Source organism: Phaseolus vulgaris, chromosome 2 (assembly GCF_051622355.1).
Source record: "Phaseolus vulgaris cultivar YP4 chromosome 2, ASM5162235v1, whole genome shotgun sequence".
Lineage (NCBI taxonomy): Eukaryota > Viridiplantae > Streptophyta > Magnoliopsida > Fabales > Fabaceae > Phaseolus > Phaseolus vulgaris.
Genome location: NC_143499.1, coordinates 21,202,197 through 21,229,963, shown reverse-complemented (window position 1 = coordinate 21,229,963; position 27,767 = coordinate 21,202,197). Strand labels below are relative to the sequence as shown.

Sequence of the window (27,767 nt, the reverse complement as noted above, 5' to 3'; positions counted from 1 at the left end):
GGATTTCATGAGTACAACTTGGCGACAACTTCGCAAGTAGAGCTTCACAATTAGGGCTTCATTAGGGTTTGAGTGTTTAGGCAGAGAGAGAGGTTTGAGCATTTAGGGAGAGCTTTGTTAGGGTTTGATTGTTTATGCAAAGAGAGGGAAGAGAGGGAAAAAACTTTCGTTTCCCAATAGTCAAACCAAATTTTAAAAAATAATTAGGAATAAACTAATTTCGGTTACAAAAAATATTTTCAAAAACAATTGGGAATAACGAGGGAAGGAAAACTTGTTTTTATTCTGAAGGACAGTTGTGACAGTTGAAAATGACATATTTTGAAAGATAATTGTGGCGGTTAGTGAAATGACGTATTATACTGTAATTTGTGGCGGTTATTAATAATCGTCACATTAAAACCGTCACTTTTTACACGATTTTTTGTAGTGTGAAATGCAAAGTTTGGCACATTATCTTCTTGAAACCTTTGATATAGTTGAGCAGGGAGGATTCTACCAAATCGACATTCGTAGTCTTAAGGGATTCCCTAGACCTTGGCTTTGTTCAAGTTCTCCTTGTAAGCATCCGAGATTCTCCTTGGCCTCCTTCTCTAAAGCACTCACGGTCGCCATCTCTATTTGGAGTAAGTCATTCTCGACCTCTAAATCCTCCATTTTATTCTTAGTTGAAAAAAGGACTTTTTCAAGCTCGGTCTTCGAGCTCTTTAATCTAGGCAGAGGACTCGACAACCTTAACTGATGTACGTACTTCGTTTGGAAGGACAATTTGCAGCAATATGACCATAACCCATACATTTAAAGCATTTAGTATTAGACGTTCTAGTGGGAGATTTAGGCCTAGAAGTAGATGGCTTAGATTCCTTGGGTTTGAAAGAAGAATATTTGGAAGGATGTTTAGAAAAAGAAGTTTTGTTTCTCCAAGACTTGGAGTAGTATCCATCATTGGAAGCATTTTTAAAAGAGTTTTTCTTAGCAAGTTGGGCTTCCACCTTCATTGCAAGATGAACTAAAGAGCCCAATGATGAATACTCTTGTAACTCAACAATGTCTTGAATATCCTTCCTAAGACCACTCACAAACCTAGCAACCATGGCTTCTTCACTTTCTTCTAATTCAATTTTAAGCACAAGCGTCTCAAGCTCCTTATAATATTCATCCACATTTAGCGTGCCTTGTTGAAACCGTTGGAGTCTCAACATGAGGTCTTTCCTAAAATGTGGGGGCACAAACCTAGCGCGCATATGATCCTTCAAAGAGTTCCAAGAGTCCACGGGAGGACCCTTGTGATAGATAATGTCCTTTACAATTCCATGCCACCATTTCATGGCATAATCACTAAACTCTAGGGTGGCTAGCTTAAGCTTATGCTCATCTTGGATCTCAAAAATTTGTTCACACTTAGCCTCCCAATCTAAATATACATTTGGATCACTAGAGCCATTAAAACAAGGTAGCTTGACCGAAGGAAGCCTAGACTTTGCATCATGATAGAAGCCATTGCCGTAGTGAGTTCTTTCCCCTTGATGATGATGTCTTTGTCCATGGACTTGAGGTGGAGTTCTCCTTCTCCTATGCTCATCTTCACGGCCAAAATCATTTGAAGATGCTCTTGTTGAAGGTCTATGTGCAAGATGCTCATCATGGATTGAAGGAGATGGTCTAGTTTGTTGCACCTCCAACTTTTGCAATTTCTCCTCCAACCGTCTAATTGTTCTTTGAGCTTCATGTAATTCACCAAGGATTGAAGCTTTGGAAGGAGAATTCTGCTTGTAGGATGCATCACTTGAAAATCCAGCCATTTGTAATTAAAAACAGCAAACACACAAAAACAACAAACAAGTTAAAAATTAGCAAAAACAGTGAGCTTGGCAATGAAACTGTCGAAGTGAAATGAGGCAGAAAAAGAGGTCACTCTCAAAGAAATAATGTTCTTGCACCAATCTGATCTTGAGGCCTTGGAATCCTCAAATGAAAGATGTCAAAGCAAGCACACCAATCTCAAGAGCAACCACCACAATACCAAAGAAATAATAAAGACAAACAAGAAAAAAGGTATAAGCAAAGAAAGGTAATTGCAAAAGGAATACTATATGTAAGACAAACTCAAAGATTAAGGAATGAAAGACAAACAAGAAAATAAAGAACTCAATGAAGAAAGAAGGCACACCAAAAGAGTCCTAGAGAAAAGTACTAGAGTAGATTCCAAAAATAAAAACAGAACTACAAGAGAACAATGTTGTATGCAAACTGTGCTATGTTTACAGATTTAACTGGAACGACTGAAAGCGAATTGGAATGTGAAAAATTAACCACAGAAACTTCAATGTCTTAACTCAAAAATGGCACTGGAATCATGTTAAAACAGTAAGCCAATTGAGAGAAATAAATTTTTCAAAATTGCTGCCGAATTACCGTATTTTTTCTGGCAGTTTTGTACACTTTTCGTATTTTATTTATCATTTTTTGTGTACTTGGAATTTTTTTGTATTTCTTTTTGCTCTGCTTTTTTAACACTCTGAAGAATGTAAATCCAAATTTTCACAATTTTCCAGTGAACCAATTAATTGCAGTAAATTGAAAACAGTAGCACGTTTGTAAGAAAACAGAGGAACCTAATTAGGAATAAAAAAACAGTAAGATGAACTAGCAAAGACATAATGGAAATTGTGTAAAAGGAACTTGTATAGGTCTAGAATACAAGCATGAACTCAAACTAAAACAGAAAATGCACAAAGGATCAATATCAATTCAGAAAATTATATGACACCAAAGCAAGAAACAATCAAAGCAATAAAAGTACTACTAGAAGTAATGACAATTATGGAATAACATGACTAAGACAAAACTTGACATGATTACAAAATTAAAAGACACATCACAAAATTTAACAACAAGTGAAATGAAGCTTAAGGTAAACTCTAGGAAGGATAATGCCATTCCAAAAGAGCAACCATACTCATAAGAAGAATGAGTGCCATAAACCTTTTCACAAACACTTGGTATAAAAGAAAAACAGCAAGAATACTCAAGTAAAAATCTAAAACAGAAACTTAAATTGCAAGAAAAATTAAAGAGCTCTTGAAATTAAAGTGCACACAACTCAACAATTAACAAGAATGAACCTAAGACTCATGATACCACATGATGTGATTCCACTAGCATAGAAGAGAATGATTCTTGACATTCTTGGGAATCAACTTGAGTTGGACAAATGTTAGGCACTTTTTCATAGAATTGGATCAAGGTTCTATGAACAAGAACTCACCAAAACTAGCACCAAATCCAAACTCACATGGAAGTTCCTCATATTGTCAAATTGAACCAACAAAAAGAGGTAAAACTAAAAAACACCGAATAGAATTAATTAAGAACACATTTGAACCGAACAAAATGAAGTAAAAGGCAACTAAACTATAAAGGAAAGTTGGAAAATGAAAGGTACCGAACCAAACACAAGAAAAACAAGAACAGCTGCTGGAAAAACCAAAGAACCGAACCAAAAAAACTCAAGAAAACAAGACAACATGAACAATTGAAAGAGAAGAAAGGAAGGAGAAGAGAGTGCTCAAGAAGATGGATGAATGATGAATGATCTCGCCACTAGAAGTGTGGTTGCTCCTAGATGAGAGTGTTGCCGCCACTTGAGGACACCATGGATCCTTCAAGATAAGACTAGAGAAGAAGGCTTAAAAGCTCTCCAATGCTCACTCCAATTTTGAGTATAGTTTCTTTAGATAAATTCAAATCTGAAATTTACAAAGAGAGCACCTCTATTTATAGCCTAAGGTGCTGAAAAACAAAGCTAAGAGAATTCAAAATTCCCTCCTAAACCTATTCAAAACCGGTGCCTAAACCATGCATGAGGAAGGTGTGACTTCTTCCTTCACTTTGGCACCTCCTATTCTACTCCTACACCTATCTACTAATACACCCCCCCTCCTAAAGCTCCTAACTAAAGCCTAAAAGATGCTATAACAAAAGAGGTTTCTAATGTTTCCCTCTAAGCACCTTCAACTAAAGAAATTACAAAAAGAGAAAATAAATGTCCCCTTGCTCCCAAAGCTTTGAACATGCTTCTTGTAATCCTTTGAGGTGGGCTTTGACCTCCATGGGCGTCCTCCATTTGTGCCTCTACCTCTTCTTGATCTTGTTGATTGGCCTTCATGTCCTCTTGAGCTTGATCTCCATCATTAACCACGACACCCTCTCAGTGATACATGATGCCATGCATCTTGCCATCATTAAAACAGTCGAGTCAATGCTGCCTACCGGCCCAACATTATTCAAAAGTTCTACATCAAAAGGAATTAAAAATTGGTTAGCTCTGAAACACTGAACGTGGTGACCTTGCATATTGACGTGCCATAACGAGTTTGAATGAGGGGTCGAAGTGAAGACATGGTCCAACCTTGCGAAAGGACCGACTTTGCTCCTTATCATAAAGGACGGGGAGTGATACCACATGAGGTGATTCCAATAGCAAAGAAGAGAATGATTAATAAAGGAGGCTTTTATTAATGGAGGAAGAGGACATCCACCCTCACATTTGAAGTTCTTCCTTCTAGTCTTCTCAAAATTAAAAGAAGACATAAAATAAAGATGAGGCCCAAGCCCAAAGCCCAAGCCCAAGCCCAAGAAGGCCAAAGCCCAAAGAGCCCAAGTCCATCCCATGAGGGGCAAGGCCAAGCTTTGAAATACTCTTGTATAGTTTTAGGAGGTGTGGTTATTAAATAAAGGAGTGTGAAAATGTAAAATAAAGTCACATTGTCCATGTGACTTAGGAGAGTGTGTAGGTGTAGTTTTTAGGAGGTGTCATAGTAGAAAAATGTCACACCTCCCATGTGACTTGTTTTTTGTGGGAATTTCAAATGAGTTTATTTGAATTTTCCCACCTATTTTTCAGCACCTCTAGGCTATAAATAAAGGTGCTTAGCTTGTACAATTCGAATTTGAATTTTAATTGGAGAAACTATACTCAAATTTTGAGAGAGCATTGGAGAGCTTTGAGCCTTCTTCTCTAGTCTTATCTTGATGGTTCCATGGTTACCTCAAGTGGCGGCTTGCACACTCATCTAGGAGCATCCATCCTTCTAGTGGCGTGATCATCCAACCATACATCCATCTTCATGAGCTTTCTCCTCTCCTTCCTTCCTTCTCTTTTGATATTCATGTTTTGAGCTTTTGTTCTTGTTTTGGTTCAGCTATTTCTGTTTCCAACAGCTGTTCTTCTTCTTTTCCATGTTTTGGTTCGGTGCTTTTATAATTCTAGCACTCCTTTTCAGTTTTCTTGCCTTTTAATTCATTTTAATCGGTTCAATTTTGTTCTTATTCATTTCTATTCGGTGCATTTGCTTTTTCCTCTCTTTTTGTTGGTTCAATTTGACAATATGTGGAACTTCCATATGAGTTTGGATTTGGTGCTAGTTTTGGTGAGTTCTTGACTTAGAACATTGATCCAATTCTAAGAAAAAGTGCCTAACTATTGTCCAACTCAAGTTGATTCCTAAGAATGTCAAGAATCATTCTCTTCTTTGCTATTGGAATCATATCAGGGAGGAACCACTAGGGATGTTGGGCAGCGGAGGTGGAGGCAAAACTCTTGATGGAGAATCCGGAGCATGAGTAGAAGATTCGGGGGACTCCAAAATCACGACCTTAACGGGGTTGGAAGGCCGCGTTGCTTTTTGTAGTCAAGGGTGAACTGGAAACACCCACAGAGGTCCTCTCGGTGGCCACTTTGCTCCTCTTGGACAGGTTGAAATTGAACAGAATGCCCTTGTCCAAGGAAGGAGTCCCCTTTTGAGATTAGGGTGCTTTAAAACCAAAACCCTTATCCATGAGTTTTGCATACAAAAAAACATAATTAGAAAATAAAAAAGGTAAGGAACATGATCCCAAAGCGCGAACCTTACCCTGAAAGGAGGCAACAGGGTCCTCGGTGGTAGGTATCCTTATGAGACCCCGACTGTTAATAGGTCGAGGAAGACTCTTAAGTATTGTTATGTCCAGCCTCTCCTTGTCGTCGATAAGGTGCTCGACTTTGGACTCGAAGTTATACGATTTCTGCCAGTATAAAAGAAACTTGACAAAACCATCAACATGGTAGGAAATCCTCCTCCTAGGGTCTTGATTACTCATAACCTTCATAAAAGGCTCTTAAAACCCTTAAAAGATGAGGAGTAAACTATGAAGAGAGGAACATGTTGGGCACCTTTAAGAGAAACCCAAAGGGTCATGCTTTAACTGGTAAAAGTACATAAACTTATTTACAGTAGGACAAATATGATGGTATTCACATAGAAGATGGAACTACTTCAGAAAAAACCAAGTATTAGGGTGAAGTTGGCTCGATGCTATGTTCATGATGGTCAACATACCACACTCAAAGGGGGTTAGGGGGAATGTGACTCCCATTTCCTTGAAAAATTACTCATACACATATTTGAAGCTCAGACCATCACGGGAATGACTCTTATAAACCCTATCCTCTAAATCACATGCCTCTACCTTAACATATTTTTCCATCTTAGCAGTGCAAAAATCATAAACATTGATTAACTCTTCAATAAGGCGAAGTGAGGTAAAATCGAAAGGGTACACATGCATTTCATCGGAAACCCAAAGATAGTTACAATTTGAGATGGGGAAAACCTATCCTTACGTTTCCTAGAGGTCTCACTATGAGCCATTTTTGCTTTAACTTTTTTCCCTCAGGTTCTCTTATAACAATGGCGGACGAAGGTTGGGTTTGAAGGAACTCCTTCTGATAAACAGTTAGATACAATTTGACTCGAGGATGACTCATTATCAATGGGAACAATATCTTAAGGGAGAATAACGGGGATATCAACAACATGGGAATTATAAGGCGTAGATGAAAAGGCCATGAAAATGTACCTAATGTGGAAAAGCAAGAAGCTGAAGTAAACCAAGGCAGAGGAACGAAACCCTTCGAAGAAGAAAATGGCAATGAAGGAAAAAGGAAACATGAATTAGAATAGGAAAAAGCAAAAGGTAAAAACCATAAGCGCGGAAAACTAGTGTCAACTCAAAAGGTGTTAAAAGATGATTCGAGAAGGAAATAATTAAGGGGAAACTGAAGAGACGTGATAGTAACTGTCGTCGTAATGATGCGTTATCACAATATAAATTACCTTTATTTTTCCTTGTTATTTCAAAGTGGAATCGTGGGAACAACCTGCCCGACTTCTCAAGAGGAACACCTCTCCCAGTAACCACTAGACTCACGGGTATCAACTTCGAGTTCGGCAGTGTGGCAGCTCGTTCATACCTCAGTCTAATCCACCTGGGTATCACCTCGACTTCCGAGTTTGGGGACTTGTGTACCTACCCATCATAAAGTCGGGAATGTCATTAGCTCGAAGTGATTATCGATATTCTATAACCAGGCTCTAATTACCATAAATGTCAATAATGAGTTGAACGACCAATTTAATAGGTTATAATGGTTGAGCTGCTACCTATAGGTCATAATGACTATCATAAAGTCAACCTGAGAGCCACTATCCGAAGGGCTTATAAATACAAATTTTTCAACAAGTACATTTTATCTCATTCAATACATCTATACACTATTCTTTGTCACACATATTATTATATTTTGTATTTTTACTAGCATAAAAAAAAATCTTGTTTAGGTGAACTTCCTTCTCTATTTAGAGACCAACCAAACATTCATTTGCAAAAAAGATACCAAACACATTTCCAATAAAAACAATTATCATTTTTCTTAAAAAAGTAAAAAAATAATATTATCAATATACTCCAACAAGAAAACTGAAAACATATTTTATTTTCACAATACTGTACTTTATTTAACTACTAAAGTTACTATATATATAAATATATAAATGACTGTGCCGCGACAAGATCGAGTGCGCGACCGAGACCCATCGACTCATTGAGGCCACGGAGCTGACTCAACGGCTACCAGTATTCGGCCGCGGGTGTTGTGCCTTGTTCGGTGTTGGTGTCATGAGCCAATCCCTAATCTAAGCCCACACCACTATTCATTGTCCCCTTTTATCTATCTTTTCTGGTTTCCCCTTCTGAATTGATAGTAGAATCGACGAATCCATTGTTGTCTGGTTTCAATTTTCAATATTCAAATGTTGGGTGGTTTGTACGGAGACCTTCCTCCACCTTCGTCTGCGGAGGAAGACAACAAAGCCACTCCCAATGTCTGGTCTTCCAGCACCAAGATGGCCCCTGCCACGCTCCGCAAGCCCGCCTCACTCTTCGCGCCTCCCCAAACCCTCCTCCGAACTCAGCCCAAGCCCAAGCCCGTTGTTGCCAACCCTAAGGCCCTTCTTTCCCCCACGCCCGCTCCGCCTCCCGACGAAGCCCTCCAACCCGCTCTCGTCGGCGTCCAGTCCACCGTTCTCGAGGAGTACGACCCGGCCCGGCCCAACGACTATGAGGAGTACCGCCGCGACCGCAAGCGCAAGGCCCGTGAGGCCGAGATGCTGCGCGAGCTCGAACGCCGCCGCCAGGAGGAGGAGGACGAAGAGAGGGAGCGCGAGAAGGAACGAGAGCGAGATAGGGAGTACAATGAGTCGAGGTTGAATGTTTCCGGCGAAGAGGCGTGGAGGAGACGCGCCGTAATGAGTGGGGCCGTGCCGAGATCGCCGTCACCGCCGCCGACGGCGAATTCGGACGGGTTTAGCATTGGGAAGTCTGAGACAGGAGGGTTGGGAGTGGGGGCGGGTGGGCAGATGACGGCGGCGCAGAGGATGATGGCGAAGATGGGGTGGAAGGAGGGGCAGGGACTTGGGAAGCAGGAGCAGGGGATTACCACTCCTTTGATGGCAAAGAAAACGGATAGAAGAGCTGGGGTTATTGTGAATGCTAGTGATAACAGCAAGAAAGTGAAGAGTGTTAACATCAATGGAGTGCCTACCAAGGTGCTGCTGCTTAGGAATATGGTATGTTACATCTGTTTATTGGGTGCGTTTTGATATGATAAGTGCTTGTTTGTGTAATTGTGTTGAATTCATTCGAGTGCTTTTGGATATTGATCTTTAGTGATGTTGAAAGTTTCTCAGTCAGGATTGTGTTTTATGAGGTAACTAGTGAGCTTGTGTTATGGCTGATTCTCTTCTTGATTTTGGTCAATTCCTTTGGATGTTGCTGCCTTAGATTAACCGTCTTGTGTTAACTTCAGATAGGATGTAATTTTCGCATTTTTGTTGCTTGTGATATCGTATATTTTGGTCTGCCTGATGTGGAGTTTCCGTTAAAAATTATTACGGGTTAATTTGTTATTTTGCACGCGATGAGGCCTTGTGATGTCTTGGCTTGGTCAGTGATGGATGTGGTTTTAATAATCGTGATGAGTGATGGATTTAATGATATGAGCTATGGTTTTCAGTGCTTCTATTATTTAACTTTACAATGAATGCGTCAAGCTTTTTATTAGGTTTTCATTCTGCTGATCAGCTTCCTTTATCATATAGAAATTGTGTTTCACTTGTATACATTTTATAGGTTGTCAAACTTGAGTAAATTCATGGAGGCCTTGACTGTATACTTGCAGTAGTTTACTCAATATAAAATTCATAAATCATTCTGAAATATACTCCCAATTCCTAAAATTATTATACCATAGACATTGCAAGATAAATCCAAAATATACTGCCAATTCCTGAAATTTAAAATGTTGAAACTTGAAATTAATGCTCTCAGAATTTCAGCCTTTCTCAAACATATAAAATATAGACAACATAGAGAAACAAAAAACAGGGCTGTAAGCAGTTTGCAGTTCTGTTTGAGCTGAGAGACCCCCATGCAGAGGAAATCAACCATAGCAAATCAAAATAAACTTGTGTACGAGTAGACTGAGAACAAGCCTTAATGTTCGTTTTTTGTGTTTTGAGACTCAAATAATGACATCAATAACTGTTGTTTTGAGTAAAATAATTTTACCCTAATGAGCTTGTGAGCTCGTTACTGAACTCATGAGATTGACTGAGTTCAAACGAGTTTGTGTGAGTTGACTCAAGCTTGTTCAAATAGGATTCTGCAACTGAGTTTATACAGTTGTGTCATCATGGGCATGTAAACTCATCCAAGTCTGAGTTAGCATTCTAGCTTGATAATCATGTCCATATTAATTGTCCTAACTTTAGTATTTCTGGTGATGTTTTTGAGATTTGGCATGCAAATGCTATACCAATAATTGCTAAACTTGAAGGTATAGAAAGTATGCTTCTTATGATGTTTATGCATCCATATAAATAAGGTTGATTCATTGATAGGGGATTGATGCGGATAGAAAACCAAATTAACAACATTAACATGAGTCATGCCAAATTCTTGAATAACGTTTTAAAGCAGACTAACCAAACTCAAGGGCACTGCTTTTGGGTCTGTAACAAGGATTTATGAGCCCATTGAGATTTTCCCCAAACAACAAAACTAGGAGGTTTCTCCAGTGTAAACTTCCTCCTATAAATTACATGGAAGACATTCTTTTTGTCAAGGTAATAAAGAGGTCAATGCTGGATCAAATTAGAAGCCATGGCGAGGAAGAATCAAATTGAGGCTTTCTTTGAAACTAGAGAAAAATGCTTTTCTGTAGCCATTGCCATAGATTTGTGTACTGTACTTGGATGCTATGTGAGACTTCAAATGGTCAATACAGCCTATGGAGACCGACATAGCTACGTCAACTATAAAAACCATTGACAATTTGCTGTTATTGGTTGTGCTTTAGAATGTGGGGCAGACATTTAATCTGTAATTGCTTGCAGCCAACTATGATGATATAAGGCTTTACTTGAGGTTTTAGGAATACAGAGGACATGCTTGAAATAGAAGTGTAGTATTGTGCAAAACGTGTTTCTACCTGGTGTTTCACATGCTTCTTGTGCATGATATGTTTTTAGTTGATAAGACTAGAGAAGGGGTACACTCTAAATTTGAGTGGTGGAGTAAAGCCTAGCAATGTGAAGTGTAGGGTTTTAGTTAAGTATATAAAAGAGAACGTGTATGGAACAAAAGTTCATTAAGATGCAACTTAATATTTAAAGTTGTAAATAGGGGATGACATTATAAACAAGTTGCATGGTTTATGTATCTTGGGTCCATCTTTCACATTTAGGCTCTAGTTGGGTGGATGAATATATGTTTTATAATTTGGGATGGTAAAGTGACTTTCAAACTCATTAAAGTTATCCTCCTGGGTGTTGTAGGGTCATAAATGTTTTATGGTAGTGAATGTTGAGAAGTGTGAACAAAAGTTAAGAAGAACTAAATAAGTGTAGAAGAGATGAAAATGAATAATAGTCTTATACCACTGGATGAGGTAGGTGGATGAATACAAGAAAAAAATATAAGGAATGAATGTATGAAAGAGAAAGTGATGACACAAGGTGTGCTTCATGTGACTCATTTAGGTCTAAATGACTTGCCTAGGTTAATTAGGAGTCTTCTAGAAGCCCTAATTTAACCTAGGTTGGTTTTTAGATGCCTAAATCCGACCCTAATTACAATTAAGAAAAAATTACAAGTAAAATTCCTATTCTACTTTTGACAAGAAAATAAATTCTACTCTACAATTCTATACTAGGTTTATGGCATTTTGAACATGTATAGGAAGGTTTCTCTGCCATCAGTAGCAGAGTCGTCTTTTTGTATCTTCCTTGCCATGGACCTAGTAGTTGGACCTGAACTTGGGTCTTAGCTTGGCCTTCTTCCATCAGTTAATCCCTTTAACTTCCATGGTAAAGGAGTAATAAGTTCTGTTTCTTTTGGAAAGTTTAGGTTATGATCTTGATTTTTAACTAAGTCATTTTTACTTTGTGCATGTACTGTAATGTTTGATACAGTATTTCTGGACTCGTTTCGCACACAGTTTGTATATGCTGTAGACTGTCTGGACACTGGATTTTAAAACATATTCGTGTGCATCATTTGTTTCCTCCTTTGCACATTACAAAGTCCTAGGATTTGATCACTAAAGGGTAACAAATCAGATTGATGTGTTTATATGATCATGTTTTTGTTGACAATGATCAACAGACGTCTTCTTTGAAGTCTGTGCGGAGAAGGAAATAAATAATAGTTACAAAAGCCAGCGTAAAAAAACTGTGATGCAAACATATGTACTGAAGAGCTTTCCAATTCCAAAAGTTGATATCTTTTTACATTGAATTTTAGTGGATACAATAGTTATGATTTCCTTCACGAGTTCGTGTGTTCACAAGAGACCCTAGGTGGTGTGTTTGTATCCTGAAATTATACTTGGATAAAATTTGGATAAAATTTTCCACGAATTTTTATTAATAAGAGAACAAAATAAGAAGGTACATTGAATTGAGCTTCCACCCGTCCGTTGTTTAAATCTACTCAGCACCTTGTCTTTTACACAAGTTAGAAGAGAAAGTTTGTATAAATTAAGTACATAAGTTGTATTAACTTTTTAAAATAATTTAATTCATTTGCATTTTTATTTTCTTCTCCTACACCTATAAAGAATATTAACCTAATAATTCCCTTTCAAGTATGCATTTGCATACTGTGTGATGCCTTACCAGTTAATCTATGCCATGAAAATCTTAATAATGATTGCATAAGTCATCCGATGTGGCATTGTTGCAGTTTAATTGATCGTAGATGACTCACTAATGCGTGTTTTCTTGTTGAAGGTGGGTCCTGGTGAGGTAGACGACGAGCTGGAAGATGAGGTAGGATCAGAATGTGCCAAGTATGGAACTGTAACACGAGTTCTGATATTTGAGATAACAGAACCAAATTTCCCCACTAATGAAGCTGTAAGAATATTTGTGCAATTTGAGAGATCCGAAGAAACAACTAAAGCGCTTATTGACCTCGATGGTCGATATTTTGGGGGAAGAGTGGTGCGTGCCTCGTTTTATGACGAGGAGAAGTTTAGCAAGAATGAGTTAGCTCCAATGCCTGGAGAAATTCCTGGCTTCACCTGAAAGAACAGCGCGTTATTTTTGTAAGGTCCTTAGTGAAATGCACTGAAGACTTGAAATCGAGGTTTATCTTAATTACATGATAGTTGAGCATTGTCTGAAGCTTAGTCTTGGTCCATGTGTTTGTAATAGTGACAAAGGATTGTCGCTCAGGTAATTACTATGATCACAAGAACATTGAAAGTTCCTTACTAGTGCTAATGTTGTTGCTCTACATTCGAAGTTCTTTAATATTGATTGGAGATTAAGGTAGCATTGAATGAACATTAGTACGGGTACAATGTTTTAAAATTGACTTTTAAGTGATCTTGATTAAGTTATATATAAAGTGATTTATGGTTTAAAAGATTAGTTTAACTGAATTTCTTTTGTCGTTTAACATGCTTTTAAAGACAAGTAACTTTGATTTGAGACAGTCATTATTGTTGTTATTATTTTAATTCTACCAAAAACAACTTTAGTTTGACATAAATGTGCGTCTGGGACACAAAATGTTTATCCAAATATAGTGTATAATGATCAAATCAGCTTATAATAGAGACATTGAGAGTTTATTTGAAAGGGAAAAGCGATTGTCCGATCTCTACCCATAAACAATAACATAATCTAACAAGGAACACAACCCAGAGTAAAGCAAAAAAATAGCATTCAATGTTTGCCCAGAAAGTACTAATTTGTGACTCTGACCATAATAAAATTCAAGTTGTATTTAGAAACGGAACATAGCACAACTTTACTACTCGTAACAATTTGCGGCAGCAACTAATTCCATTCACTCACCTACTCTCACAAGAAAAGATATCCAATAACCCTCAAGTCCTTAACCATCTCAGAATGAAAAGGAAAATAAAATGCATTAGATGGTTAAAAAATACTAGTTAAGGACAATTGGCATTTCCCGACTCTGACCCGTGATCATTTCATTTTCAAGAATTTCGGATGGAATGTCACCTCTAAGAATCTGAACTTCAAAGATTATTTTCTTGTCACTGCTTTCCATGAGATCAAAAATGCATGCATCTCCAATCCTCAAACAATTTTCAACAGCAAACTTTTTCCATCCTGCGACATTAAAAACCTGCTGTTTGTTTTGTCCACAATACACCATGTCCCAGCTCTTGCCCATATAGGTGAGTATGGTGGGGACCTCACAAGAAGGAAGTTCTAACCGTAAGTTGGACGCAAGCCACTATATACAAACAAATAAAAATATTTAAAATGATTATCCCATGTAAAATGTGTGAAAGAAGAGTATAAAATATTAATAGTCTTGTGTTTCAATGTGTGCATGATGTCTCAAGACATAGTAAATAAATAAATTTTCTGCGTGATACAGAAAATAGACCTTTATGAAACAACAAATTCAACTCCAACGTTTCCTACCATTAAACCAAATGTGGTAAAATCAGTGGCCATGATCAAGACTAAGACATAATGATGCATCAACAAAAAAACATTAGAATTGAAGTCACGCTTGTCCCCTTTTTCATTTGTTTAATCTGTTTTGCCTTTATGTTGATGTACACAAACATACATCCCTGCTGGTCTCTAATCCATGATCTTAAATTCAACTCCACTGGTAGAAGTAGGAAGAAAGAGTGCTATTAGACAACATTATAGTCAATTGACTTCTATATCTCTTTTATCTTTCGCACTAAAATGAACCAAATGGGATATGAGGTCTATAAAACCAAGTGCCAAATTACCATATAATAACGGGGACAGAGATTTGTAGGTGAAAGAATATTATGACTGTATGGTTTTCCTGAAAGTGGTTTAACCTCATCCCATTGCAAATTTGTTGTATGATCTGGCAGCTGTGGTAAGGGGACTTCCTTTTCCAATGCAACTCTGCCACTAGCTACTGCATAAAGAAAACTTAGTCTGCAAATCTTTCATATATCTAGATAAATAAGATTGATGCATGTAATATAAATGGTTTCCAGAATCACCTCTCAAACATTGTTTATTTTTTCAAAATGTTGGTTGGCTAATACAAAAGAATGATGAACTCTCAAGTTTGCAAAATTGATATGAAACAGTAAGTTCAGTAATCATAGAAGGAAAACAATTTGAAATGGATTACTGCTAATAAGCCAAGTCAATAATCTGATTTTTAGCTCATGTATAAATTATAGTTTTAGTTTGAGACATTAATTTCATTTTCCTTCAAGTTTTCTTTCTTATAAGGTTAACTCCGCAGAGCCCCTCACTTAGTGCAAGACTCAGAGATCAAATTTTGCTTTACAAAGGAAGTTTATGACATTATATTAAAGGACATGATAATACTATAGCCACAGCATAAACCCAAAAACCTTTCAAGGAATATCTGTATATTTTACATACACATTGAGATATTCTATATTTAAAATGTGAACTTATTGAGTGTATTCGGAACTATCTGAGAATTTTATAAATAAGTCTCCAAAGTCTAAACTATTTTCTTAATTGGGCTATTAATCATATAATTTATTAAATTAAATTCCTAAAATTTTTGCAAGGTTAAATTAATCTGTAAGACCATGAGCTATCTATGAATTAATTAATAAAATCCTAAATTACTTATTTTTCTAATTATGTCCCTTAAAAATAGGTCCTTGGATTACTTTTTTTTGTCTTAAAATTGCCACAAACTGATAATTTGTGGTGGCTTTAGAAATTTTAGGGACTCGACCAAAACAGATTTCTTTATCAGGAACCTAGTTAAAAAAATAATAATTTAAAGACCCATTGAAAATTCAAAAATAGTTCATGGACATATTGAGTAATATAACCTTTTTAAAACCATTGTTAATTTTTTTAGCTGGTTCAAAGGGTTACAAATTTACAGTAAATCAATTTCTTTTGTAACCATTTAGTCAGTAATTAAATTTAAAGATATTAAAAGTTCTAAAATAATTTAGGGAAAATTGAGTAATTTCTCCTATTTAAAATTACAACTTGAACGCAATTTCTCATGAGCATCCCCAATAAACAGAGTTCCATCTTTGGGTTTCAGATTTACACAGTAATGAATAACACAACTCATGCAGATGCACTACTAAAAGTTGAAATAATCAGAATGCTTTTGTTGGCCGGCATGCACTTTGTTTTGTTGGATTGTGAAAATAGGGGAAAAAGTGCATTGCATGAATATTGTGATGAGAAGAAGATAAGGCATAAAAGCAGTAGCAAGATCACCTCTTCCATTTGATCTGCGAGAAGACATTGTGGAGCAGCTACTATGACCTGAAAAATTGAAAGAAATGAAAGTGTATAAGGTGGCAAAACGAAGGAAGCAAAAGCGAAGATGGTGGCCTCAAAACTACCCAACTCTTGAACCCAGTTGAAGCCTCTGCCTCAAGTGACGTCAAAATCTTCTGCATTACAGTGAGGTAATATGTTTTACAAATTTTCTCCTATATATACCTTTTTTTATCAAAAAATTTAAGAAGTATACTTTTTTTAAAAAAAAATAACAAAAAATATGTATGTCAACTTTATCTTCGTGTTCAAAATTTGAATTTTGGAATCGAATTTTGCCCTCTATTTATCTTTTTATCCAGGTCAGTTTGGAAAAGTAAGTCAAAATTTGACTAATTAAAATTTTATTTTTTTAAAAGTAGGGAAAACCAATTATATTAAAATAACAAAAATGTAATTAAAATGAAAAGCTACACAATAGAAAGAAACTTGAGAATATGGTTGAGGTTATTGTTGTCTTTAATCAAATGTGAAATTTTTATACATTATGTTTGTGGGTGTATTAATTCTTTTTTAAGTCACAAAATTATTCAAGTGTTGTTATATACAAATATCTTGTTTAAACAATGTTGTCTCGTGATTATTTATATTTATGTTTGGATGAAAATTTGATTTTTTAAACTAGTAATCATATGTGTCATACTATCTATAATTATTTCAATTGAGTCATAAATTTTTTTTTATTAACAATTCAAATAAGATATCAATAGTTGATTTTTATTATTTGTTTACGGTCTTTGTAGCTTAACACTTTTGTGATTCCTTCAAATAGTTAAGTGAAAGATCATTTGTATTTGTGTTGGATGATCATTGATTTAGGATTACAGCATTTGTAACTAAAGTTGTAATCATTGATCCTCCATGATGGTGACTTGTTGCATAATTCTTCTGAAATAAAGTATTGGTTCGATGAAATTCGTAAGGTTGAGATTTGTAGAAAATATTGTAGTAGTTGGATTTAGAAGCATAATAATTTCTTTAGTAGATTTTCTAAATGTAGCGTATAGTTCAATCATGGAATTGAGAGACAATTGGAACTTCCAAACAATCATGTGTGCTACATGGACATCAGTCAATATCTCAGTATCATAAACCTAATTAGACTGTTATTTATGACTTTAAGTTGATACTAATTCAACTTTTCAATGTTGTGTCATCAAAAAGACCCAAATGTTTCGATTTATCTAGGGGGATAGACTAGAAATATTCACCATCAGTGAGCTATAAGTTGCCCATATAAGATAACACAACATCACATTCAACCCAAAATCTTAAAGTTTTATGTTTATGGATTTTTTTTCTTATGTGCTACTGAACTTCTTCATTTCTATAAAATTGAGACTTTCAACTCACACTTGAATTTATAATCCCCCTTAATTGCGAGTTGGGGGTTTACCATGGGTTTCTACCACACAGGTCATACTTGTCCCCCATCCACCCTCTCATCCCCCATTTAGCTCAACACACTTCCCCTGACCCCTAATTATTGTTGGGTTTTTACCACAATAGAACATATTTGTCTTCATCTCAGCTAATCACCAAAATAAACCTAGCTTTGATATCATTGTTAGGATTTTTCTAGGGAGATTCACTACCAATGAGGTATGATGTGTGAGGTGAATCAAACTTATGTGCATTGATCTTTTGACTTTAGGATTAGTTCTATATAAAGATGATTTTTGTAGAGAATGTTTAGGGATAAAGTGAATTTGATGTGGAATGTATCTTAGAAGGTGTAAACCTTTAAGATGATTTTGAAAAACATCCTCAAACTTCTCTAACAAATACTTCAAGTATGTAGAACTAGTAATAGATGGATAAGATAAGAAAGGAGAATATCTGGTAGGAGAGGCAATATTTAATTTTGGACGGACCAACATTACATTTTTTAGTGCGTGGGGTCAGATGATAAGACCCATTTTGACTTAATATTTTCCTCACCTTTTTCATTTTCTCTCTTATTTTTCATTTATTTTATCCTCATTAACTTCTTTTGGAGATAGAGGTTTTAATATAATTTTTTGCTCATGGAAGTTGAAAGAAATTTTGTTGGTAAGACCATCATGTAAAAATTTTCTATCATATTGCCAAGGCCTTCCCAAAAGAACATGTGTTGCTTCCATTGGCACAACATCACACCAAATTTTATCCTTATATTTTCCAATGACAAATGTTATAAGGACTTGCTTATTGACCACAATTTCACCCTCTTCACTAAGCCATTGTAATTTATAGGATTTTGTATGAGATATAATGGGTAATCCAAGTTTCTCCATTACTCTTATACTTGCCACATTAGCACAACTTCTTCATCTATGATCATGGAACATAACTTGTTATTGATAAGGCAGCAGGTGTGAAAAATATTTTATCTTTAATTTTCATGAAAAGGTTTTTTAGTTTGTCCCAACATTCGCCTTACCACTAAAAAATCACCTTCACATGGTAGTTCAAATTCATCCTCACTTGGGGTTTTTGAAGAGGAAGGGAAGTTAGATCTAAAAGATTGTGAGTTATGAATGATAGTGTGTGCCTTCATTTCAGATTGATTTCTTGAATTGTTGATGGATTGGGCGGAAGCTTGATGGAAGAAATGGAACAAGGATTGCTCCAATGGAGCTATGGATTCCTTAAAGGTGCATGAGGAGTAGGGAGAGTGATTGGTTGAGCCATATCACTTGGAAAGGTGAAGGAGAAGACCAAACGGGTCTAACCTAGAGAGGTTTAGACAAGAGAGTGCAAGAGCTAGCAACTTGACAGCATAACACTCATAAAATTGATCTTATTAATTCATGAGTCAAGCACCTCAATAGGGTTGAACATTTTGGAGCCAAAATTTGAAAATTCAAAACAAAACACTCCAATGAGAAGGTGCCATGTGGACTCATGTTTTCCATGTTTAACTCACACCTTCCATGCTAAATCATCTCCACTCCTAAGCTGCCATGTGGACGTCCATGTGCTCCATGCCAAGGTAATTTGCATCCTCTAATATACCCTAGATGTTTTAGGGTTACATTGGCCTCAAATGAGCCTAATTGTTACCCTAGCTAGTCACTTTAACCCTAACTAGACCTATTTTAATATTGGCCCAAATACAAGCCCAAAAACTTATGCTATTTGGCCCAAATATTTGGTCCAATTATTTTATGCTACTAGGCCGAATACATGGCCATGAAATCCTAAACAACTTTATAAAATTTATTTAAACTAAAGTTTGACCCAAAAATAATGTTGACTAGTTAGCCGAAACTCAATCTTTTTGTGTTCTTCTTACCAAAGCTCTAGTATATGTTTTGATGAGTTGAAGGTCTTCTTGGATACGTTTGTACATTCCTTCATCCTAGAGTTGTCCTCTTGATTGGGCCTACAAAAATAAACAAAAGCCCAATTAAACCCATATTTACAAATAAATCCATAAACAACTTCTAGATCTTCATCCTCCTTATTATGTGGTTGTGTGTGGTTGGGGCTCTGCCATCAATGATCACTTACTACTACTACCACCATTTAACCAACATAGTTCTTCTACTAGGGCTATTTGCAGCAATGTGCCCAAAACCTAGACATTTAAAGCACTTAAAATTTGAGGTTTTGGTAGAAGATTTAGGAGTAGAATTAGAAGGTATATCCTTAGAGTTCCTATTATGTGGGGTGGGTTCTCTTGGAAAAATTTGAAATAGATTTTTCATTTTGAAATTTGTTTTTGTCCTTCCAGATGTTTTGTAGAATCCATCACTGTGAGCATTTTTAAAAGAATTTTTCTTTAAGTTGTGATTCTACCTTGATGGCTAGGTGAACCAATTTTTCAAGTGATGACAAAGCAAGGTGGGCCATGTGAGCCTCTGAGAAAAATGTGGGGCGAGATGCCTATTAAAATCTATTGGCCCGCTTAGGCCTATTATGCATAATCTGTAATCCATGCACCCGCAAATATTAAAAATTTAAAAAATTCTTTCTATACCCCAATAATTTCTTTATGCACCCCATATTTTGATAATGATGTTTTAATAATTAAAAGTGTTTTGTTTCTTTTTAAAATGCATAGATTGTTCAGGTTTTAGTACCCATCAAATGTCAAATGTAGTAGCTAGACCTTAGTCTTTTTTACAATAAAATTTAAATATAGTATTATTATTAGTGTTATATATATATATATATATATATATATATATATATATATATATTATGCATATGTCTTGAAAATAATATTGTGAGACATTTACTTAATTCATCTAAATAAGAAAAAAATTTAACTTAATAAAAAATATTCAAAATTTGTTTTATTTTTTATTAATTTTTTAAAAAAGTCTTATGCGGCTTATGCATGGCGGGCCAAGTGCGGGGCGGGCCTATGCGGGTAGGCTAACTCGCATTACCATCCTTAAATTTTTCTAAAGAAGAATATTTATACAATTTTACCACATCTTAGATTTTTGATACAATCCAAGTAGTCCAAAAGATGACCAACGACTCAAGAGACAATTCACACTGTGAGCAATCATCTCAGCAATCAAGTCAAGACCCCACCAAAGATCAGACGGACTTCACTGAATGAAGAATTGGGCATAGACCTGAACACCAAATGTTATTTGTTCTAGTCTTCTTAAAAGACAAAAACATGTTTGTAAATACATTGGGCTCACTTTGGGGGTCTAAATAGCAAAATAGGCTAGAGTAAGTTCACATAGCATAAATGAGAGTGTACTTAGCGAAATGGGCTTGTACCAAGCCCCCTTTTTCAAGACAAGGCTTCTAGGGTTAGAAAAATTGTCCTACCTTCTAAAAGACCTAGCCAATGGGAGGTTTTGACCTTGGTCAACCCTCCTTGGCCGCCCCCTTCATATGACTCTTTTACCCTTCCCCTTCTTCCCACCAAGGCACCCTTTCCTATAAATAGGGTGTCTTGCCTCATATATTCTCAACTTGAATTTGAATAGTAAAGAAACTTTGCAAGAGTGATTTTTGTGAGACTTGTGAGCTCATGTTGGGTCTTATCTTGGGTGGGTAATATCTCAAGTAACGTCTCTAATTATTTGGGTCTTATCTTGGGTGGGTAATATCTCAAGTGGTGGCTTTTGCATCACTCATCTTGGAGTCCCTCTGTTCCAAGTGGCGTGACTTCCTTTCTTACCATAAAACCTCTTTATCCTTTCCTTTTGCTATCTTATTTATGTCTTCCCTCCATTCCATATACATTCTTTTCCACTATTTACTTTGTTCTTTACTTTGTTCTTCTTCTTTATTGATCCTTGTCTATAATTTCACTGCATCATTTGACATCTAATAATTATCTTTTTCTCTTTGCCCTCCAGAAGTGAACCTTCACACTTACTTAACCACTTGGTTATATTCGGGTCCAGTGGGAATCTTCTTAGGATTCTCACCATAATTTCTAAATAAAAAAATCATAAACAAGGAGCAACCAATAAAAGGTGTAACCTAAAATCAACTCATATCAATTTCTCTCCTTAACCCACCCACAAACCTAACTATTTTAGACTCATCAATTTTATCATTCATATTAGCTTTGGCTAAGGTAATTTCTAAACCTTTAAAGTACTCATATACATTTTTATTTCCTTGATAAAGTCGTTGGAGCTTCAATAAGAGTTCCTTGCTATAATGAGGAGGAACAAACTGCATGTGTATACATTGCTTTAAATAATTTCAAGAGACCATGTTTGGCCTTTTGTTTAACCCAATGTCCATTACAATTTTATGCCACCATTGCATGACATATTCTTCAAATTTACAAGTTGTTCTTCATCTATATCATACATACTAAAAATTTATTCTACTTTAACTTCCCATCCTAAATATACATTAGCATCACAATTCCCATTAAAAGAAGAAATTTAGCATGTGTCATGGGTTTCTTGTGAGGTTGATGATGGTGCCTTTCTCCATAGTTTTGCACTCTCTAATCTTTACCATCTTCTTCTTGACTCTCATAATGCATATGGTATCTTGTTGCTCTTCCAGGTCCCCATCTTCTTTTATGATTTTGTCTATCTTGTGATTCTTCCAACCTTTGTAACCGCTCCATCATTTATCTCGTGCTATCTTCTTTTTTAGACAAGTTCCTTTTAGTCTCTTCAAGTTCAACAATAAGATTTTCCTTTTGAGGAGAAGGCGACTTGGATGATTTCGTAGATGTCATGTGAGACATATTTTCACAAACAAAGTTTAAATAATTAGATCACTAAAAATTTGTAGGCACTCTTCTCACTTATATCTCTTGCCTTTTTGGGAAAAAGATGTTTGAAAAAAAAAAGGTAAGGTTCACTCTTCTCTCAACAAAATATTACCAATCAAGAAAGGTCTAAACTCCAAAGAGTCCAAAACTTGAAAAGAAATACTTCAAATGAAAGATGATACAACTCTTATCAAATCACTTAAAAAAAGAAAGTAATGAACCTCCTCCACACAAAACTAAGAAATTTCAAAGACAAGTAAGAAAAAACTAATTCAAGGAAGCTAACCAAAAATAGGAATTGAATGTAGAAAAACTTGAAGACAAACAACAAAGCACTTTAAACACTATAAGAAAACTTACTTAAATTTTAACTATGAAGCTTATTTTTAAAAATTATCAAAGTGAGAAGGATAAAACTCTATAAAATATGAAAACAATTTTTCACACATAAAAAATCCTTTTTTTTAGCAATTTGATTTTAAAATGTGAATGCACATAATTTTATTTGTTTCTATTAATTCAAATTTTCCATGTTTTTTTCATGCATGTTTTTTATTCATTTTCACATTCTAAAATTAAATTTGGATTCGGATTCAATTTATGTGAACACTTTCATTGTATGTTTGGAATTAAATCAACCACTATTAAGACAACTTCTAATTTATTTTTAATTCTTCACAATTAAAATCAAATAAGTTGAAAGAAAACAATCTTAGAACACTAAGAACATAAGACTCAAGCAAAGATGGCTATGGAAATTTAAATGATCAAGGATTTCAAAGCAAAATTCAAATTGCCAATGATTGTAAAAACAAAATTGAAAATGACAAGGAATGTAAAGCAAAATCGAAAGGACAAGGAATTGTAAAGGTGGAATTGAAAGTGCCCAAAATAAACACAAACGGATAGGATAGTAAGAATCAACTCAAAATTAAGCTCAAAACAAGTCATGCTTTGAATACCACATGATATGAGTTAATTTAGGAATTACACATATTTTTATGGATTTTACTTGGATTAGGAATTGGATTAACAATTATGGTGATGACACGGTGAAGATTGTCACTGGACACGAACTTAACCAAGGAGTTAAGTAAGTGTGAAGGTTCTCTTCAAATAGCAAAAGAAAAAGACTCACACAAAGACAATATGAATTTGGAAGAAAAATAACTCAAAGGAAAATAGAATTGGAAAAAATGGAAAACATGTAATTAGAGAAGAAGAATGGAAAACTTAGATGGTTGAAGATTTCCATGGAGGTGGAGGAAAGGAGGAGCTCACGCCACTTGGAGGAGGATTCCAAGATAAGTGATGAATAAAGTCGCCACTTGAAACATCTAGCCAAGATAAGACTCAGAGAATTTTAGACACTCTGAAAATCACTCACGTAGGATTTCTTTACTCAAAATATGTTATTATTTTACAAGACAGGGTGATCACCTACTTATAGTGATAGGTGCCATGTGATTAAGGCATGGAGAGAGATTTGAAATTCAAAATAAGCTAGCTTAACTCCTAAAATGTGCCACTAATTGTGGATCTAGAAGGGGGCATGATTCTCACATTTAAGCATGTGCTTAATGTGGGTAGGGGTTGTACATGGGAGACCTTCTAGATGTTAGGGTTTCTCTATGAGCCATGAACAAGCCCAATTTTTATGTTTTTAACATCTCTAAAAAGATTAAAAAAAAGAATAATTGATATCCTGACTCATACTCTAGTGTTCGACTCTTAATGATCTTCTGAGGGATGGTGGGACCTTGTGTCCTAGTCCTAGATGCTTGATCTAGCCTTGAATAGTCTTTTTTTCTCTTAATAATTTTCTTGTATAGTTAAACTAGTTTAAATGACAATACTCCTTTCGTAATTACGTCACAAGATCATTCATAAATAAGTTTACATAAATTTATCATAGTAAAAATAATCATTTATCACATAAAAATTATTCTAATGCAATCCACATGTTGAAATCTTGGACCACTCATGTGAAGAAATTGTGTTTCTTAAAAAATATTAAAGCAAAATTAAATTGTTAGCCTTATAATTTTTTTTATTATTACCACAATAGATGACATGTTATAAATCGAACACCTTTCGTTAACATGACAAAGAGAAAAAAATCATTATATAATAAGTAACACATTATAATATTTACTTATTTCTTATCTTATCCATTTTACCTCCTTTATGTTTGTGTCACATAGATATTTCATTCAATAAAAAAGTACTTGAGTTTTTCGTGTATCTTCTATAAGAATAAATTATTAACACTATAATAATAATAATTTATATTAATTATCAATAATATTTATAAAATTATTTTTATAATAAAACACAGTCCGCTTTAATATTTTAAAATGAATTATTAATATTAATTATCATCACTCAAATTTATTTATATTAAATTAAATTTTATATAATAATTATTCATACTGATAATTTTTATTGAAAATGAATTTACAGAATAATATTTAATTTTAATTTATATTAAAATATTTTTTTAAAATTATTACACATTTAACATTAATTTATATTAAAATATTAAATTTAAATTATTATAACATTTAATATTAATTTATATAAAATTTAATAATTTATATTCAAATAAATCCGGGTAAAGATTTTGGTGCATGATCCATTGGTTAATTTATTTATTTATTTGCATTTGGGTATATTTGAGAAAAAAATTCTTACAATTCACTATATAATTCAAACTCTGAATTTTTATTAAAAATATTTTCCAATATTAATTAATTACTTTATAAATTCTGAATTCTTATTAAAAATATTTTGCATAATTAATTAATTACTTTACATACCATTATTAAACAAAGTTATCTAACTGTTTTAGAAAAATGAAAGTCAACAACCAATATAACTTAAATAAATAAAAAATGAAAGAAAACGAAGGTTTGACTTTCGAAATCGATTTCCCAACACAAATATTAAGTAGGTTTATTTGAATAAATAAATTGACAAAAAAATTGAATAATTTAAAAAAAAAAGAGCACATATATAGGAAAGAAATCATATGTTTTAAAGAAAGATTTAATTATATTTTTTTAATTTGATTTTATTGTTTACATGACTAATTGTGATTAAACAGCATGTATGGAATTTAATGAGAATAAAAGTAAATAAGTTTTTAGGCATTTATTTATTGGAAAGAGAAATTGGTTAGTTAGCGAAGGCGAAAGGGCGCATAGAAAGAAAGAAACATGTGTATCTCAGTGTTCATGTGGCAAGCTCATCCCAACTACCCCTTCATTATCTTATGCAATAGGGATCAGATTTATTCTCGGTGAGTACTTCACCTACTTCTTCCTTACTTTTTGGAATTCATTCTTTGAGTTTAGACAAATGGAATGTTCATTCATAGCCCTACATACCCTTTGGCATGGTGGTGGGGAGGGGAAACCATTTTGGGTGGTAAGGACGGGCTCTGCGGCGGAACGTGGATGGGCTCCTCCAGAAATGGCAGGATCGCCTTTCTCACTGATTTTAGGGAAGTTGAGACCCTTCCACACCCCAGAACTAGAGGGGAGTTGCCCCTTCGTTTTCTTCAGGTAAACCCTCGCATTGCACTCCCTCTGTTTGTCTTTTTTACTCAACAAAGCCAAATGGTGGAAACAACAATTTTTTATTCAACCAATTGTACACTTACTAACTCAACAGAAAATTAAACTAGCTTATCAACTATTGTTCTTTGTCATGCTTCTTTTTCGTTTCACTTTTGTTAGTATGCAGGGTGATGTTACACTGGTTTAATCATAACGTGTGAATGAAATGCAACAGAGCAATGAGAGTCCCCAGGAGTTTGCTGAGCAGGTTGTGAGAGAGGGACATCAGTACAATGGGTTTAACCTTGTGGTGGCTGATATTTGCACCTCCACCATGGTTTATGTGTTCAATAGACCAGACCGAGATAACCCTTCTTTTTCTCTAGTCACCCCGGGGATTCACGTCTTGGCTAATGCACCTCTGGACGCTCCTTGGGCAAAGGTAGCAAAACAATCATGTTGTTGTTTCCAGATTCTATTTGGGTTGGTTCATTTGATATGTGTTTACAAATTACACCTGGTTTTTATTGCCCTTGTAACTATTCCTATCAATATGATTTAGTTCATGATCAGAATGATATAATGATGATTATATATGTAGCAAATTGTAGCAATCAATTTTGATCCACTTAACCCTGATAAGTAAATTAAAAGAAAAAGGATCTTACTTATAAATTACAATAATTCATCTAATATCTCTCTACATCAAAATGGTTTTTAAAGGTTTTCTTAGGCCTTTTTGGCAAAATAAAGATGATTTTTTTATATAATTTGTATTAATCGCGCACAATTATTCTTTTAATGTAAAAAGGAAAAAAAATGCTAATTTGACAAATTTAAAAAGGAATTGCTGTAGGTTTGATTCTAAAGTTTTACATTTCTTCTGAAAGAGACAGCATGTATGCTATCCGAAATTTGTCACCACCTTTTCAGGCTGAACGAATGCGCCAAAGTTTCGAAGAATTTATTGGGGAATATGGTGAAAGTGATTTTCCCATCAAAGAAATGGTTGAAAAACTAATGACAAACACAGTGAAAGATGAAGAGTGGATGCTACCTGGGGTTCAGCCTCGTGAACGAGAACATCCTTTGAGTGCTATATTTGTTGAAGCAGAGTTTTCATCGGTAACCAACACATTCATTCCACTTGTTTATTTATCTGTTTAACCCTGCTTTTACATGCTTAAGCTAAAAACCCTTTTTATGGTTAGGGGCCTTATGGAACTAGGAGCTCTTCTGCCTTGTTAGTGAAATCAAATAAAGAAGTCACCTTCTATGAAAAATATCTAGACCTGAACCAGGACCAGAAGCAATGGAAAGATAAAATGGTGACCTATAAGATCAGCGAGAGATGATAAAAAGCAAGGGATATCATTGATTTATTTCTCCTGTTCTGCTTCAAACATGGTAAAATGGATGCAGCACAGCACAAGCATGACTTGCAAAAAGGGGAATAAATACTTTTGGTACTGTGGTTTAGCCACCACTAGCATCGTTAAAATAAATTGCTAAACTTTTAGCTTAAAACTAGCATAAATTACGCTAATTTTTACGCCAGAAATAATTCTATATATGACGTGATTTTTTATCCATTTAATTTTGAATTGTAATATATTAGATAAAACTGAATAATCATGCGCATATAATTCTTCCATTGAGTAATCGAATAAATAATATTTATGGTTTTATATATAGTAAATATTTTCAAAAAATTTAATGAAATTATTTAAAAATAAAATTTAGTCTTAAAGCATAATCTAAATTAAATTGTATAGTACGATATTAGGACAAATAAAATAA

The 27,767-nt window shown here is 34.8% G+C and overlaps 3 protein-coding genes across 10 annotated transcripts; 2 read left to right on the top strand and 1 right to left on the bottom strand.

Annotated features, from left to right (window-relative positions):
• Positions 1 to 7,873: 7,873 nt before the first annotated feature.
• Positions 7,874 to 13,179, top strand: DRT111 (D111/G-patch domain-containing protein). Its single transcript, XM_068612376.1, has 2 exons — positions 7,874 to 8,948; positions 12,672 to 13,179. Exons 1-2 carry the CDS (start codon positions 8,133 to 8,135, stop codon positions 12,966 to 12,968), a joined length of 1,113 nt encoding a protein of 370 aa, XP_068468477.1. The 5' UTR covers positions 7,874 to 8,132; the 3' UTR covers positions 12,969 to 13,179.
• Positions 13,180 to 13,594: 415 nt separating this feature from the next.
• Positions 13,595 to 16,341, bottom strand: LOC137810889 (B3 domain-containing protein Os06g0112300). Of its 6 annotated transcripts, none has more exons than XM_068612378.2 (4): positions 16,274 to 16,341; positions 16,146 to 16,193; positions 14,672 to 14,829; positions 13,595 to 14,154 (listed from the first exon to the last, which is right to left on the bottom strand). In XM_068612378.2, exons 2-4 carry the CDS (start codon positions 16,171 to 16,173, stop codon positions 13,840 to 13,842), a joined length of 501 nt encoding a protein of 166 aa, XP_068468479.1. In that variant the 5' UTR covers positions 16,174 to 16,193; positions 16,274 to 16,341; the 3' UTR covers positions 13,595 to 13,839. The 6 variants fall into 6 exon arrangements, with proteins under 6 accessions (XP_068468479.1, XP_068468478.1, XP_090154475.1 ...); XM_068612377.2 differs by having other exon boundaries at positions 16,279 to 16,335; XM_090298349.1 differs by having other exon boundaries at positions 14,747 to 14,829; positions 16,279 to 16,335.
• A 9,213-nt stretch (positions 16,342 to 25,554) lies between these two features.
• Positions 25,555 to 27,564, top strand: LOC137810887 (uncharacterized). Of its 3 annotated transcripts, none has more exons than XM_068612375.2 (5): positions 25,555 to 25,708; positions 25,787 to 25,973; positions 26,203 to 26,409; positions 26,901 to 27,092; positions 27,179 to 27,564. In XM_068612375.2, exons 1-5 carry the CDS (start codon positions 25,626 to 25,628, stop codon positions 27,320 to 27,322), a joined length of 813 nt encoding a protein of 270 aa, XP_068468476.1. In that variant the 5' UTR covers positions 25,555 to 25,625; the 3' UTR covers positions 27,323 to 27,564. The 3 variants fall into 3 exon arrangements, with proteins under 3 accessions (XP_068468476.1, XP_090154472.1, XP_090154473.1); XM_090298346.1 differs by having other exon boundaries at positions 25,617 to 25,708; positions 26,155 to 26,409; XM_090298347.1 differs by having other exon boundaries at positions 25,677 to 25,708; positions 26,148 to 26,409.
• Positions 27,565 to 27,767: the final 203 nt, after the last annotated feature.

Excerpts from the sequence above, each read along its gene's own strand:
- LOC137810889 (XM_068612377.2), bottom strand. The coding sequence starts at position 16,330 with ATGCAGAAGATTTTGACGTCACTTGAGGCAGAGGCTTCAACTGGGTTC. Across the intron at positions 14,830-16,145 it reads TCGCAGATCAAATGGAAGAG|TAGCTAGTGGCAGAGTTGCA; the intron begins GTGATCTTGCTA and ends TTCTTTATGCAG. Across the intron at positions 14,155-14,671 it reads TCTGTCCCCGTTATTATATG|TGGCTTGCGTCCAACTTACG; the intron begins GTAATTTGGCAC and ends GTTTGTATATAG.
- DRT111 (XM_068612376.1), top strand. The coding sequence starts at position 8,133 with ATGTTGGGTGGTTTGTACGGAGACCTTCCTCCACCTTCGTCTGCGGAG. Across the intron at positions 8,949-12,671 it reads TGCTGCTGCTTAGGAATATG|GTGGGTCCTGGTGAGGTAGA; the intron begins GTATGTTACATC and ends TTCTTGTTGAAG.
- LOC137810887 (XM_068612375.2), top strand. The coding sequence starts at position 25,626 with ATGTGTATCTCAGTGTTCATGTGGCAAGCTCATCCCAACTACCCCTTC. Across the intron at positions 25,709-25,786 it reads AGGGATCAGATTTATTCTCG|CCCTACATACCCTTTGGCAT; the intron begins GTGAGTACTTCA and ends GTTCATTCATAG. Across the intron at positions 27,093-27,178 it reads TTGAAGCAGAGTTTTCATCG|GGGCCTTATGGAACTAGGAG; the intron begins GTAACCAACACA and ends TTTTATGGTTAG.